Source organism: Chanos chanos, chromosome 9 (genome assembly GCF_902362185.1).
Source record: "Chanos chanos chromosome 9, fChaCha1.1, whole genome shotgun sequence".
Taxonomy (NCBI): domain Eukaryota; kingdom Metazoa; phylum Chordata; class Actinopteri; order Gonorynchiformes; family Chanidae; genus Chanos; species Chanos chanos.
Window position 1 is genome coordinate 6,287,604 of NC_044503.1, and position 16,301 is coordinate 6,303,904.

Here is a 16,301-nt window from a genome sequence, read left to right on the forward strand (position 1 = left end):
TTTTAGATGTTGCCAAGGCAATGGAACTGAATCATGTTGAACTCCTACACAACGTCCCGCCTCCCCCCCCGCCCCCCCTTTCCCACCCACTCCACACTCCACACACTATTCTGTGAAACAAACAAACATTGTCCCTTTAACAAGGCAAGAGGAGACAGTGCTTTGTTAGTATGTGAGAGACATTCAGGTCATATTAGTCTTCCCTCACTGGGCTAGCCCTTGAATGAGGACAATCACCCAGGAAGAAGCACACTCAAACACTCTGTTATTTACTGGAAGTAGCTATAGAGAGTAAAATAAGTGATTTCACTTCAGTTTCACTTCAGCCATTTAAAACAAGCATTCTTCTCATTCATGAAAATTCACAGGAAATGATCATGCCTCAAAATGAAAAGTGTTTTCTGAGAGTCTCTTTTGTACTTATGTTTATCACCGTGAGGCTCCTGACTGGTTAACGTAAAGTAACAAATGTTGCAGTTAGAGAAGGTTTCTGACAGACTAATCTGCATACATTTGCTGCAAACAATGATCTCTATCTCAAGACCCTCAAAAACTTCAGAAGAAAGAACAAAATTAGATGAGGGCCACACGATTCACCATCACCTAGTATTTTCCATACAGTTTCTTTAAGTCATTCCAGAGGGAGGAAACTCATTTGTCAATTACTACAATTTAATCTAAAAAGATATATATATCTAATATATAAAAGGAACCATATATCAGTGCAAGACAATATAAACCATAATCAGACAGCTTTATTTTCATGGTTTTAGTGTAAAAGTTTGTTCTTCCCAGTCTCTGAGTACTGTGGGGACATTTGCTGATTCGTGCATGTACCTTCATTAATGAAACAGAGAAGGGTTTGTTTGCCTCTATCATTAGTGCCAGTAGAAGTCCATTCTTGAAGTCCAATCTTTTTTTTCCCCCCCTCTAGCGTCCAATTTTCTAATGAGACCATTCTCTCTTTCTCTCTCACACCCGTCTTCCCAATCCCTGACAGCCTCTGAACACAGTCCAAGACCAAGTAACTAAAGGGGTCAACCCCTCCAAAGGAGAGAGAACCACCTATGCAAGTTTCTCTAACAAACATTTCTGAAATGTGTTTATTTCAGAATTTCTCAGGACTGAAGCGTTCATCTTGCCATTTAATTTGTGAATCAAAGATGCATAGGTATGGATGTCCAATAGTGGCTTTCAGCTTATTTTCTTACTTTCTTTTTTTTTTCCCTTCTTCCTCTTTTTTTTAGATGTGCCGTAGTTTAGTCATATTGTTTTACAGAGCATTGGACATGATAAGCATACAAACCTTTCTCACAATGGACAGACAAATTCTCTTGGTTCCCTCAACCAACCAGGCAAGGTGGGAAAGCAGAGAGCCTATTTTGTTCGAACTTGGCCAATGTGAAATCCATGTGAATTTTTGGATCGTAACTTGGCAACTCAGCTGTTGACTGGCTATTGATATTCACAGAGGAGGCCCCCATCTTGTTTGCTGAACAATTGCACGCTTATGGGAGAGAAGACATGAACTCAAGCCGCTTGAGACGGGACTCCCCCCTGTGCCCGCTGCAGACATATGGACAGACAGAATCACTATTTCTTTATTTGATCTAGCAACAGGATGAATCTCCAGTAAGTCTGAAATTCAACAGTCTAATTCTCAAGGATTAAAACAGTGAGGAAAAGTCCTGATAGACCTTTATTGAATAAACTTTATTGAGTAAACTACAGCTGTTCTGTTTGTTTTATTGGATGACATTCACACATGTGAAGGAACCGCTGATGCTAAGTACAGTCCAGATAAGAGGCATGCAAATATAAAGGGAACAAAACTGTCATGAGAAGTATCTGGGTTTTGTTTTACATCATATGTTCTATCTCAGGGTCTGTGGAATTGAGGAATAAAATTGTGAGGCCACAAAGCGTTCGGTAAGATTTTCGATCTAGCTGTTTTTCACCATAAATCACTAAAATGTGATTAATGCTAAAGTAATTATCCAAAGGTCATTTTTCTTTCTAAAATGCTGAATGCATACATGTAAGTGGATGAGCAGCAAAAACCTTATTGACTTAGATATGTTAGATATGTTATTAAAACTTTTTATTTATACTTTTACTTTTACTTTATTTCTAAATATCTGATACTCCCTTCAATTTGCATAAATTCACCAATTTCAGTACTGCATGTAACAACATCAGATAAACTATTAAAAACAATGAGCATGGATAAAATGAACAAAACTGTGAAATCATGTGATCTTAAGTCCTCTGGGTGAGACGCCAGGTGCCGATAAAAGTTAAGCAGACTGACAAATGGCAACCTGTCTCTGCAACCTGGAATCAAAACAATGTAAGCTTAATGGCAATGGGTGCCAGTGCGTGCAAGTAATTTCTGTTAGTTAAAATGGATGCCACGTACTAACAGCGCACAACAATGAAAAAGTTAAAATTAAAAGGTAACTTATTCACTGCTTTTTTTTTTCTTTTTCTTTTTTGTAAAGTAAACACAGTGTAAACACTGGGCCCAAATGTTTCACTAAGACCCAGATGTTGAATTTGCTTAAAAAAAAACAAAAAAACAGTGAAGTCATTTGTTATTTTATCATACTTCACCCTGTCAGAGCATTAATCACGAATTTTTTTTTTTTTTTTTTTGAGAAATTCATGACTGCCTGAGAAAAACTGAATCACACCGTGCGGATATAACTTGGAGCGTTACTAAAATGACATGAGCAATTTTTACTGTACATGTCCTCATCCAGTTCTTCATATTAGACTAGTCATCTTTAATATGGTAACTACACATTATTTAAGAAAGGAAACCCCCAATGCACACATGTTAAAAATGTAAAAAGTCTTCCTACAAAAATACAACCCTTCCTTGTATATATGCTCAGATGATTTTTGACTTGTATCTTATGAAGACTTCAACAGATACCTCCATAACCTGCTGAGCAAAAACAAGGAGAGCAGACTGAGACTAGGGAATACATGGTGGAAGTGAGGTGTACAATACTATTGCATCTTGGAAACCGAGTCATGAATGGTCTCTGTTCAAGTTTTTTTTTTTCTTGCAGTCTTAAACTGAGAGCTTGATTAAAATGCAACAATGGTGGTCCTCAGCAGTACATCCAAATTACGGTCTCACAGGACTGACTGTTTTTTTTGTTGTTTTTTTTTCTCTTCTGGCTCAATTTTAACAAAGTTGAATTAATTCATGAAAAGGCCAATGCTCAGTGGCTGGTTTGTATCTCTAACAATGTGTGGTACAAGGTTTCTGGTGAAAAACTAGAATTTGAGAATGTTACTCACTCTCAGTTAAAAGAAAGTGCCAGATTCATTGCAAAATTGAGTCTGAAGATACTTGTATTTGAGAATAACTATCCAATTTTTTTTTTCATTTGGGTATTTTGTGGTATATTCTGATATGTAACATCGCCTATTTTAGTCCACACCAGAATACATCAACAAATACAATATACAATACAATATTGTATACAATATTTTACAATTTCTTTTTTTTTATATTATTATCCTCCTTTTCAAAACAGCAGGTCATAGCTCTAACACTTTCTTTTAACAGTGTAGAGTTATGAATGGGTTCCGCTGATGCTGCGATTGACAGGGCTTGGAGGACAAAGCTGGAGGACAAGGTATCTATCCTATAAGGTGCTCTCTGAGAAAGAGTGGATAAGTGAGTTGGTTCAACTTCCAATTGCTAAAATGGTAGAGCTGTCCTTAGCTTTGTCAAAGAAAATGGAGGTGGACACCTCATTGGTGGTCTTGAGCTTGCCCTCAGCACCTCCAGTGGTTTGGGAAGAGGAGGAACTGTTTGGTTGGCACTCCTCACAACAGCAGCAGCAGCAGTCCATGAAGGCCTGGCCCAGGGACTTACAAAGGCAGAGAAGCAGCACAGGCGTCACGGATGACTTAAAGAACAGGAAGAACTGATTGATAAGAGCCAGGAGAGCGGCAACATCCTCAGATACTTGCACCGGCGCATAGGCAAGGGTGAGGTTGCACACGTTTTCAGGCAGCGCGCAAACGCCGTAGACCACCGCCAACGCCATGACTGTACAGTTGAGCTGCCGTTCCACCTGCTGCGCGTGTTGAAGCTGTTGCTTCTTAGACGGGGAACGTTCCTCTGGTCGCTTAGGACCGCCGCTGCCATCGCTGGCCGACACGTGACAGGTGGCCAGCTGACAGAGCAAAGTGAACACCACGGGCAGACAGAAGTAGCAACCGAAGTACCACCACGTTCGAGCATCGTGGTAGTTATGCACCAAGGACTGGATGGACTCTGGAAGGTGTGGGTATGGACTCATAATACAGGTGTCCACCTGCACCCCCAGAGTGACTGACTTCACTGGGTACAGCTGCCATAACAGCAGCTCTGGTGCTGCAAGGACCATGGATCCGACCCATATTATCCCCAGCTTGGTGAAGATTGAGCGGCAGCGTTCGACCCGCCGAGCTTTGGGCAGGGAGCTGGTGGCGGCATGGAAGCGGTCAATACCCAGCGCACACAAACTGAAGGAGGTCACACCCAATGACGTCACCTGTGAAATGAAGTTGAGATCATGATTTTTTTTTTTTTTAAACTTGACTTCAAGTCAAATAAAGTCATCACAAGCACAAACAGATCAAATGGGTGGAGTAAGAATTATTTTGGTTGTAGATACGTATGGTGTTTAATGGCGTGGCATAATAACAAACAAAGAAACAAACAGACAGACAGACAGACGGACAGATAGGCAGGCGGGCAGACAGACAGACAGAAAAAGAAAGAAAGAAACAATAAATCCCCTCTGGATTTTTCAAATGTCAGTGCTAGCATTTTTAGCCAAAACTTTGTTCTCATAAGTGCAAAACTTGAACCACTTGTAAAACGTTCTAGCTGAGCTCATGTCACAAAGGGCCAAAGAATCTGAAATGTGTTCTCCGTCATTTGTTGTCTCTTTGTTTGTTATCTCTGAGTTCTTAGCAACCGGTAAAAAGAAGTCCTTATGACTAGTGAATGCAGATGAGTTGTATAAAACTACAACAATACAGATCCTTTCCTCCCTCACCACCAGAGGTCATGCTAACTTTAAGGTGAGGTTCATTTAAAAATGTGCTTGACTAGTCCAATGTCTGATGGCCAGGTAAAGGATGCAAATTGGAATAAGATCCAAAGGTTTAGTGAGACTTTCATCTTGAAAAGAGTTTCAGGCTGCTGAAATGCTGTTTAATGCTTGCTATTTATTAGCACAGATGTGGTACTCAGCTCACCTCCACGTAGGGGACAACCCTACATGAAAAATCACCAAGTAGCCTTTTATTGGTGAGCTCATGAAAGACCACCACGGGTAAACATATGCAGAGGACCAAGAAATCCCAGAATGCCAAACTCGCAAGGATATAGTTCCACGCACTTCTCATGAAGTAGTTGTGCCAAACGATGCACATTACTGCTAAATTTCCAACAATTCCCACTGCAAACACCACCAGAGCCAGGAACAGTATCCCATAGGCACTGTACGAGCTGTCAGTCACTGGGAAGAGTGGGTTATGGATTTTTGTGATGACCCTTTCCGTGATAGTGTCATTATCAGTAGCCAGAGTTCCATGATTGTTTTCCTCATCCTCATCGCTTAGAGTGGAGTTGGATATCTCAAAAATGGTTTGAATCGTGGAGAATGTGTAATGGGACTGGGAAGCATCCATAGAAGTGCTCTTATCTTCACTCTCCGGATCATCCATAGACACCGATGTTCTTTCCTGTTCCACGTCCTTGCGCGGTTCACCTACGCGTTCCTCGTTAGATGCATTCTGATTATCCGTCGGAGAGGCATCATCTGGAAAAGTACTTGTGGATTTTTGCTCCATTCCCTGTTGTTGCCAGCTGGTCTCTGAATCATTTTCTGAGTCAGAAGCACAAATGATTGGAAGTATAATCAGGAGTATGAAGTATCTCAACCTGAGGAGCCCCATTCTGATGATTCCGGTTTTGAAACTACAAAAAAATACCCTCAAAAATCGCCGACGTCCGAAACTTTCTCGCCCCCAAAAAACTGATTCAAGGCCTATAGGTGGTGGTTGAAATTTGGAAAGGAGAAGTGTAGATCCTTGCAGAGGTGCTGGAGCCTGGAACCCCACATGCCCAGCTCTGTGCTTTGCTGTTGTGTTGGTCTGGTCACTCCTCTGTTTGTGCATCCATGGATGGCTGGCCCTTTGAAAAGGGTTTAAGTGAGAAACGCCCCCTCTCCCCCATTCTCTCCTAGGCAATGGAAAAAGTGCCACCTGCTGGTAAAAATAATGGGTATAAATCTTAATGTTATGCAATTAAGGTTTAATTGATTGTTATACTATTACCAGAAATAATCCTACAGAGAAAAAAAATCTTTAAACGGGGTCCAAACGTTGAGATAGATAGAGATAGCAAATCATTGTCCATTTTATGCTGGACTAATTTAACACAGAGTAATTTTAGTGTTATTGAAGAGCTGCAAGGGTTTAGAAGTAATTGCTAACCTTTTCGCAACAACTGAACCTTAAAAAAAAAGAAGAATAAAATCGTCATTCATTTTGCCATACAAGCACAGCATGGCTGACTTGGAAGAAAAACATCATCCATTCTGCTGCATATGAGGATACAGCACAGGAGGTAGATTGGAATTGCATCTGCAAGAATGAATAAGAGGAGAACATTTTTTAGACAACACAATATTTAACAACTGAAACATTTCCCTTTTTTTTTTTTTTTGCTAATCTATCTCTCTCATCTTTATTCTGTTCAACACTATAATGTCATCTTTGGATCACTCAATTAAATTTACTCTGTTTTGATCGTCACGTTTAAAATCGTATTACGTACTTATTAATCGTGTATTAATCATACTTATGTAACTATCATATTTATTTCTTTGTACCAAATTCCATATAACCTCAGACCGCTGGGGGTGCATTTCCAGTCTGTTATCTGGGGAGAGCATTCTCTGTGTGCTTATCAGCACTTTCAGAACAATCAAGGGCAACTTGAGTGCATGCAGGAGGTGAAGGTCAGGCATCTATGGGTTAAATAAAGACATATTATATAGACAAATCAATATCACTACATAAATATCTCTGAAGTAGCAACAGCCCTCTAAATGACAGGCTGTGTTTTGAGGGAAAATCACAAAATAAAGAAAGTGACTTGATTTCAAGGAATTGCAAGTGAATTGATATCAGAATGATTACATACAGTAAGACAGTTGAATACTACACTGAGCTGGTTGCACCACAAGATGAAATTTCTATGACCTCCCCTGCTGCTCCCCCCCCCCCCCCCCCCCCACACACACACACACATTCCACCCCCAACACACACACACACACTCACTCACTCAAGCAGATAGGAAGTTAAGTGTTGTGGTGGCACCTAGTTTGAATTTCCTGTCTTTCTCAGCTTTTACCAGCACTTGACTCTGACTTGAGATGTTTCCATTTTTTTGTGGTTTTATCTTTAAAAAAATGTCTTTTTTTCATCGACGATTTCATTTCATTTCAAACAAGAGCCTGCTAAACATTTTTTGGGGGTGGACATTGTCACAGAGAACAGCTAGACAGCAAAAATGACGATGAAAGAAAAAAACCCCAAAAACAATAACAAAACAAAACACACACTGCACACTTGTTTACAATCTGAAATGGAGTGCATTTTGTTTCTATCAGTGCTTTTAGAAGCCATTAGACCAGTTTGTTTGGCATCTACAGCAATGAACAACAGGATGAAGTTTGCAGCACCAGTCTGTAACACAACAAATACAAAAAATAGTATACATAGTTTTTTCATCAGTTGTATCCTTCTTGGTATTTCTGTTTCAATCACATGTTCTTAGATCAAAAAGTCTGTTCCTATCTCACCTGCTACTGCTTACAAGAAACATTCAGCATGCAGGTTAAATGAATTCACCCCACATGTTCCTAAAAGTGTCATATTACAGGATACTCACAAAAAGCTCAACTCATGTGTGTGTGTGTATGTGTGTGTGTGTGTGTGTGTGTGTGTGTGTGTCTGTTAACAAGCCTATAGAATGGACTGAGCTATTTACTTACTGTAAGACTGTTTACACTCCTCTAGCTGACTGTGTGTGTGTGTGTGTGTGTATGCGCTCTCTCTCCTGATCACGAGTTGATCTGTGGCTGTGATCTGAACGCCAAAATGACTGATCACTAAGAGTTTTAATAGTTTTTTTTCCTGTAGTTTACGGCATTCGGTTTATGTCACTCTCTTATCTCCACTGAACTGAGACAGCATGCTTACCATGAATACCTTTCATCCTTGGTACAAATCATTAACTTCTCATATAATCAGCATAGGAAGGCCCTCTACTTATGTGCCCATCTGATTTTTGTTTTTTGCAGGTCTGTCCCCCACAGATATTTAACTTTACTGTCTGTTTGATAAGGAGGTGGATACAGAGGTCTAAGTCTCCCTGTGTCAACAAGGACACGGGTAAGTTACCATACTCTACTCTGAAGGATCTCTAGATCCTGTGTGATCAGTTGTTCTGAGGAAGCAAAAATATACACATTTTTGCATACATGCACGCACAATCACACACGCACACACGCACACACGCACATGTGCACGCACGCGCACGCACACGCACACACGCACGCGCGCACGCACGCACACGCACACACACACACACACGCACACAAATGCTCGCACAAACATACAAACTCACACATACAAACTCTCCCTTTCTTTTACACACACACACAAACACACACACACACACACACACACACACTCACACACGCCACACTCACATTCTCAAACAGCTCACCCATTCTCAACCTTAACCCTAACCCTAACCCTAACTCAGATATACTCTCTCAGGCTATTCTGTAGAGGCCACTCTGAAAAGGCCGACTCAAAGCAGACTGCTGTCAGAACATTACAGGATCATGAAAACATTTCCTCATTTTTCATTGCTTACCCTTTCAGCCTTCTTCCTCTGTTTTTTTTTTCCCAAAGGAGATGATAAGGTTACTAATGGTGAGTAACAGAGATGACTGTCAAACACTTTAGTTCCCCTCAGACCCAAACCTAATTCTCGGTTATGACAAAGTGAAAGCATTATGCGATAAACCACTAATTAAGGTAAACGGGACATGGGCTTGGAGGATAGAAGTTGGTCGACGGCATCATGCTCAAACAAGCCTTACAAAGATATTCACCTCATAAACACTCAAATACACATTCTATAATATACTTCTGTTTGTGTTATTTAATTTTCATTGGTTGTTTCATGTAAGGACTGTCTCGGTTCTAACCCTGTCTACATTCACTATTCAACTTGTCTTTTATACTGAGGAATATCCAGTCAACCCTGAAAAGTCCCTTGGTACAGAGGCCATGTTACGGGATACAGAGGACAACTCCGACCAAGTTCTCGTTTATGGGTCAGTAGTGAGTGATCCTGTTGGAAGCCATACTTAATACTAAAATCAACATGTGTAAAACCATTCCCAAATCAGGAGGTGGCTACAGAGAAAGCTTTTATGGTTGATGTGATACGGAAACTAAAAAAAAAAAAAAAAATGAGAATAAAAATGGGACTAAGACAAGTCTATCCCTGAAACAAGGATGGAACAACATAGCTACAACATGACTATCTGTATATGAGTGTACACTAATCAGCATGGCAAAGTTTGGTGAATGCCCAGAGGATAACTGAAATAATGTCTTCTTCGTGGTATTGGGGGATTTGGGGAAATATTGATTCTTAATGAGCGGATGGGATAACAAGAAATGAACTCCTCAAATGAAACGTATCAAACCACGTGGAGCAGCTCAGTTCTGTCATGAGGTACCCCAAGACACAGGTGGCAGCAGAGAGCACTTCATCTAGCAGACACCAAAGAATGAGTCTGCCCCATACCTGATCCTCATTCAGGGTCCTGTTATATTGTCTACTTAAACCAGGGGTCTCAAACTCCGGTCCTGGAAGGCCGGGGTCCTGCTGTTTTTCTTGTAGATCAACTAAATAGAATCTCTGATTGGCTGAGGAGTGTCCACATCTGTTTTCAAGGTGAAAATCAACAGGTAACTAAGAGGTGAAAACAAAAATCAGCAGGACCCCGGCCTTCCAGGACCGGAGTTTGAGACCACTGACTTAAACCCTGCTGTTTCGTTCTGTCATTTGATTGGTCTTGAACTCGTGTGCGTATTACTCATTTTGAGAAGCTGTTTGAACCATGTGTGTTTGGAGATTATTTGTTTTTTTGGGCATTGTCTCTGTTTCTTTTGTTTTGAGTTCTGCTAACTTTGTCTTTTTTTTTTTTCTTAGAAGAGCCTTAGTTTGAACACCAACCATGTGATCCGTGCAAGCTGGGCTCTGAAAAGATCACAGATGGCAAAAGTAAAAGTACTTTTGCTAAAAAATTACTCTATGTAGAGTTAAAATATCCCTTCTGAGAAATGCTTAAGTAAGAGTAAAAAAGTCACTGACTTACACTTTACAAAAGCGGTTGTCAGTTTAACTCTACTTAGAGTATTTTTTTTTTTTAAGCAAGAGTACTTCTACTTTTACTTTTACCATCTCTGGAAAAGATCTTGTCTAGCATGGTGCAACATTACAAGTTGAACTCACTGAGCTGATATTCATGATGACTGAGTAGTGAGGTGTTTGTTATTGGTGCAGTTGAAATTGGGACAGTTTTTTTTCTTCTCTTTCATGTGACTGGAGAATTTTGCCATGAACAATTTGGCTGTGACAATCCATTTTATTTTCTGTCACTGGAATAAGTAACACTGTTGAGAGTTGCAGCAAAGTTGAACAAACTCAGGAGTCTATTCTCTCCAGGAGACTCATTTCAGAGACTGCATTCCCATGTGTGCCCACGCAATTCCAGCCTCTGCCCACTATACATACATATCAAAGTCTCCTACCACTAGAAAACCCCATTCACTGCTTGTCAGTACAGCACATTCTCTTATGGCAGAGACATTTAGCTTTGTGACTAACCATCACCATTGTGTCCCTATTGCAGTTTGCACTATGTGGTGTTGCACTTAGAGTTCACAGTGCATGTGTGTTGTGCGTCATCTTTCTGTGAAAACCAACTGTGAGATGCTAAGGAACTTAGCTTTGCAGCTATAACCCTTGCTCATCCACAACTTTCTCAGCAATGCTAACAATAGCTGACCTCCTTTAACCATGTGTTAGAATGACAGGAAAAACTCCTTAGCAGATCTCTGCAGTAGTGCTGACGTGAAATGCAGTTAAGTTTCAAATATCTTTTTTTTTTTTTTTGCATGTTTAAGCCTTTTTAATGACACCAAAAGTGACAATTTAATTATCACCCAAAATTTTTACCTGGCCATGATCTAGAGAGGCCTCGTTTAATTAATATTAGCAAAGCATATTTAATTCCATTTGTATTGTCATAAAACAGACTATGGAATGCACTTGCACAGATTACACGCCAGTAAATTAAAATGAATTTAAATTGCTTATAATATGAACTTGTAGTCACACAGAATTTGAATGCGAATTTGACTGGACTCTCCATTTGAATTTATGGAAATCTGACTCGGGTTATGGACTCGCGTTCTCACAGGTGCATGTCTTTCATCGTGACGTTTCTTAGCGACGAGACTGTCAAGGCTCTTCTCCGGGTCACCCCCCTAGTATTTTAACCAAACATTCAGACATGACTGAAACGGAACATGTTTCAAACAATACTGTTCCTATCTAAACCTGCTGTGGAGAAGATACAGTGATCAAACAGATTTTGAACACGTGCAGGGTGTGTATGTAAAGATGGCTTAGGATCACACCTGAGTCAGTAAATAACATGCAAAGTAACATTCTCGATGATCATCTGAGTCATTTTTCATGTCAAGTGTATTTGTCACAAATATTTGCAAACATCATCTCACATAAATGACTGCTGAAATGACATTACAGGTTGAACTTAATACTGGTGTATGTTTTAAATTTCATTTCATGTTTCCAAGTTTTTAGCATATCCCTAATTAACACCTGTGCAAGCTCTACTCAACATTCATTGCTGCTGCTGCATTAACTTAGAACGTACAGTTTAGATCATTATTATAATCTACACTGAAAGTTTAGGGCATGAATTGTAAGACAATGTTTAATCAATCGCAGTCTGGGGAAAAAAACCCCCCAAAAAACTATCAAGGCTCATTTACATCTGAAAGTCATACATTATTCATGAGACATGTTTTACCGTAGTAGTATTAATCTGAGAAAGAAAAGAACCGGGAAATTCCTCAGTAGGCCTCTGTCCCATCCTGTCAGTTTCCATGGAGACATCACTGAAAAAAACACTGAAAGGCCAGTGGCCACTTTAGACCCACATACTGTACATACAAATGGCAGAGGAAGCACATGTGTAACTGCTAAGTGGGCAGGAATTGTTTGGTACACGTACACGTACACACACACACACACACACACACACACACACACACACACACACACACACACACACACACACCCATATAAATCACCTCACTCTCAAATTAAGACTAAGTGGTCATGGAGTAATAAAAACTAACAGACTGGTGGGTATTTTACTGAGTTTTTTTTTGTTCCTGTACGTGCAGTCATTTACCAAGTCTATGTCATTTCTGAACATTTGCATAAACTTCCACAACTCGACGTGCTAAATGAAGACTTTCATGAAAGTATGTGAATTTTCCACAAAGGTTATATACTGTACACTGTAAGTGTTAACAAAGCATTACAATAAAAGAAACAAATTCATTCGCCTTGCAAATTCGTTGTTCAACTAACATATGATCATTGAGGTACAGTAGGCCTGCTCTCGTAAATCACACGGCAACCCCCAAACTGAGTCGAAGTTTTAAAATCAAATGCGAATGTTGCTATTTTTAGGCCATGTGCACCTTGTATTGTGCGACGGCTTGGCTCGTGAACATTTGTCTGTTGAAACAGGAAGCTTACTATTTAAGAAAAGCAAGTGGGTGGGTCTCCGCTGTTGGGGGAATTTGCCTCGTAGTAATCACACTTGGGACTTGATTCACTAAAATCCCTAAGGTACAGCTAAGTTACACCTTGTGCTAAACCAGAAACATGGTGAATGCTTTGCGAGGACAGCTGGAGGCTGATGCACTCAACACTATGTGGATTTGTTCTTATTGATGATGCTACCATATGTACGTTATTTTGCTAAACCTGGCCCAGGGCTGCACATGCAAGAAAGCTTAGAACAATTCAGGGAAAAACACTTTGCAGTGTCTTTTCAGATTTGCTGGTGCATACAAATAAAAATATTACACACACTGTACATCCTTTCAAACTCTCATACAATCAAACTCATACAATCAGCTTTCATATCACTTGTCAAAATGTTTAGTTAATTAGGCCAACCTTCCTAACCTAAAGTAGCCCACATAAACTTTTCCGTTCGCCACCAGACAGCGGTGGTCAGCGGAAAACCTCAACCAGCCGTCTCACGTGATACGACAGGTTTGTGGTTTGAAGTTGTCTTGGGGGCTACAGGATGTAAAACATCACTTCATAGGCGAACGCTTTGTTGCGCCAATCTTTGAATATACTTATACACTCAGTCCTGACGCCATTCTAAACGCTTTCATTAGAACCAGGACGGTCCATATTTCTTTCTGTCTTTCTTTCTTTTTTTTACATCGTAAAGAAATGCAGGTTCTAATAAATTTTGACAAACAGGCCAACTTTAAAGCCAAATAAAACATTAAAACAAACACGCCAGTAGAATGTTAAAACGATGTATCATTTCATGATCTGATTAGCTGACGTCGTAAGAGAATGCAGCCTGCTGTTTTAGTCTTTTACTTCACACATGCACTTAAGGCGCTTGATGTTATCCTCCTTTAGTGTCGGTATGTTTTGACTTGGGCTATCTACGCATGCTTCCTGTTTCAACTACTGTACTCCCAGGTGCCGCGTTTACTTAAGAGACTCAGCAGGACATAAGGGCTTATTAGTAGCCACCGCTGAGTGCACTGCTGTATTAAATGGAAATGCAGTAATGAATCCCATTCAAATGAACTGTCAAGCTCTTTAGGAATGTATTTACAACTAAACGGAGGGATACTTGAGAGCCTACACCCAATGTATCAGGAAGAGCCTTGTTCTTAAAAACTGTAAGCTACGCCGCTCTATCGAAGAAAGTTATACGAAGAGCAAAACTCCAATTATTCATTTTATGGCTTGAGCAATTACTTTAGTCTCCGAAGATGTCTGATTCAATGTCAAGTTTCTTGCATATTGGGGATATTGTTTCCCTCTATGCAGAAGGCACTGTCAATGGGTTTATAAGCACTTTGGGGTAAGTGAATTTTCTTCAAGTACCTTCTTCTTCAGCTTCACTTCCTACATGAGGAGGACAGTAGTGTACTGAAGTAGGACCTTTCGTTACAGTGCGAAGTTTGAATTTTTCAAGTCGAGTCTGAATTTTTTTTCTGCCTGTTAACGGTTTTAATGGCTAAGCGACGAATCACTCAGGTGTCATACCAATACCAATAAATCAGTGAAACCTATTTGTAAATGTGTATAATATACAACAATTTTGAATGACATTTTTTACATTTCTGGGACTGACTTGATACTGAATCGTTGTTATTTCAGGTTGGTACTTGCGTTTTGGTCCGGTAATTCCTCAGTGAAACCTTGAGGAAAGTTTTAGGGTTATATACAACCACCAGTTTTTTGGTTGCTCTCAGAAAGCACCCACATTTTATCTAAGCGCACATCCCACGATACATCGTAAACACTGTCCATCCACACCTAATTTGTAAATTTTATCGGCCCATCGCTCCTTTCTGGTCCAGTGTGTTGGGGGTCAGTCGCGTGCGACAGTCTATTAATGATAATGTTACTGTTTACAATGATATTGTTTGCAATGATAAAGTCGCTTTGTCCTGATGATATTACGGCTGTTCTCTAGGAATGGTGAAAACCCCCAGTGGTAACAAAACTTATCATATACAGCTAAGAATAAGACACCAGTAAACAAACAGCCAGTAACTTTCAACACTAAAGAATTTCTCAAAGTTGAGTTTTCACTTAAGTTAATTAAATCCATGCTCATTCTGTGTAATATTCAATCCATTGCAATATTTTGCAATATTTTGATTTCAGACTGTTGTGTTTTACCAGGGCTAAGTCTACCTCTCAGATTTCTCAGAAATTTAAGAGTCAGTTTAATATTTATCCACTAAATGAATCATGTAGGCCCTAGTCAAAGTTTAGCTGAGGGCGATTGCATACGTTAAGGTAAACTGGATAATGTAATGTAAGACACCTGTCGAGCACCTGTCAAGGGGGACGCAAGATTAGGAGATTTTTGGGCGCAAACCGGCAAGCAGGCTAAAATGGAAAAGGAGACACGGGTTGGCAAGTGCAAACGTTGGGGGACAGGGGGGTGCATGATGTCAAAAAGGGTCGAAAAAAACCCTGCTCCAGATAAACATTGGTTAGTGACACTGCGTAGTTTTATTTGCAAAATTTAACATTATATGATGTTACTATATTGCTACATGACATGTTGACCTGGGAAATGCAGCTGAAAAAGCACAGAACCAATGACAAAAGTAGGTTATTGCTTAAACACTTAAATGCTGTGAGCAAAGCAAAATCATTCTGAAAAGGCAATGCACTTTCTCAAGAGTGCATTTATCCACAGGAATGTTACAGTGGCCATATGCATAAGATCAGTGTAGCCCAAGAACCTTGGCGTTCAGGGATCTCGGACCATAACTGCTAAATATAGTGTCATTAAATTAGACTTTAAGAATTTGCATATTTAGAGGTGCTAGCTGCCCTGGATCCTTCTGATAAATGACTTTTTTTCTTGGCTGGTCATCAGAACTTAAGGAATTGAGGACAAGTTAAGTTCAGGTCAACTTTATCACTTTTAGAGCAAGCACAAGACAAATCTGTCCAGTGTCACTGTTTAAACTCTCTCCTGAGTGCTTCACGTCTGGTTTTACTGTTCGTTCTTGTTCTAACAGGTGGTAACTGAACAATACCATGACTGCTGTCTTACTCCCTTACACATGGGCTCCTGTGTACACTTAATACCTGCATGGTTTTAAACCATTTTTTTAAAAAAAAAACCCATTTGAAATAAATAACAATTGAGACATCTTCACATGGATTGAGGATGTGAACAACCCAGACTGTTATCTCTAGGTAATAATAGTGGAGTGGTAGAGAGTCTGAAATGAGGACAGATACATTTTGCCCAAAATGCAGTCACTTGTGAAATATTTCCGCATGAAAATGTCCGCT

The 16,301-nt window shown here is 39.9% G+C and overlaps 2 protein-coding genes across 2 annotated transcripts in view; one reads left to right on the forward strand and one right to left on the reverse strand.

Moving 5' to 3' along the window:
* Positions 1-3,704: 3,704 nt before the first annotated feature.
* gpr37l1b (G protein-coupled receptor 37 like 1b) lies at positions 3,705-5,973 on the reverse strand. Its single transcript, XM_030784340.1, has 2 exons — positions 5,272-5,973; positions 3,705-4,559 (listed from the first exon to the last, which is right to left on the reverse strand). The coding sequence occupies exons 1-2, from the start codon at positions 5,971-5,973 to the stop codon at positions 3,705-3,707; spliced, it is 1,557 nt and encodes a 518-aa protein (XP_030640200.1).
* Positions 5,974-14,245: 8,272 nt separating this feature from the next.
* Positions 14,246-16,301, forward strand: part of itpr3 (inositol 1,4,5-trisphosphate receptor, type 3) — a 28,927-nt gene continuing 26,871 nt past the window's right edge. Inside the window, exon 1 of the mRNA XM_030783528.1 lies at positions 14,246-14,337. Within this exon, the coding sequence (XP_030639388.1) occupies positions 14,246-14,337 (92 nt within the window). The remainder of the gene's footprint in view (positions 14,338-16,301) is intronic.

Coding starts and splice junctions, on each gene's coding strand:
- gpr37l1b (XM_030784340.1), bottom strand. CDS start 5,973: ATGGGGCTCCTCAGGTTGAGATACTTCATACTCCTGATTATACTTCCA. Junction 4,560..5,271: donor GGGTTGTCCCCTACGTGGAG/GTGAGCTGAGTA, acceptor TTCATTTCACAG/GTGACGTCATTGGGTGTGAC.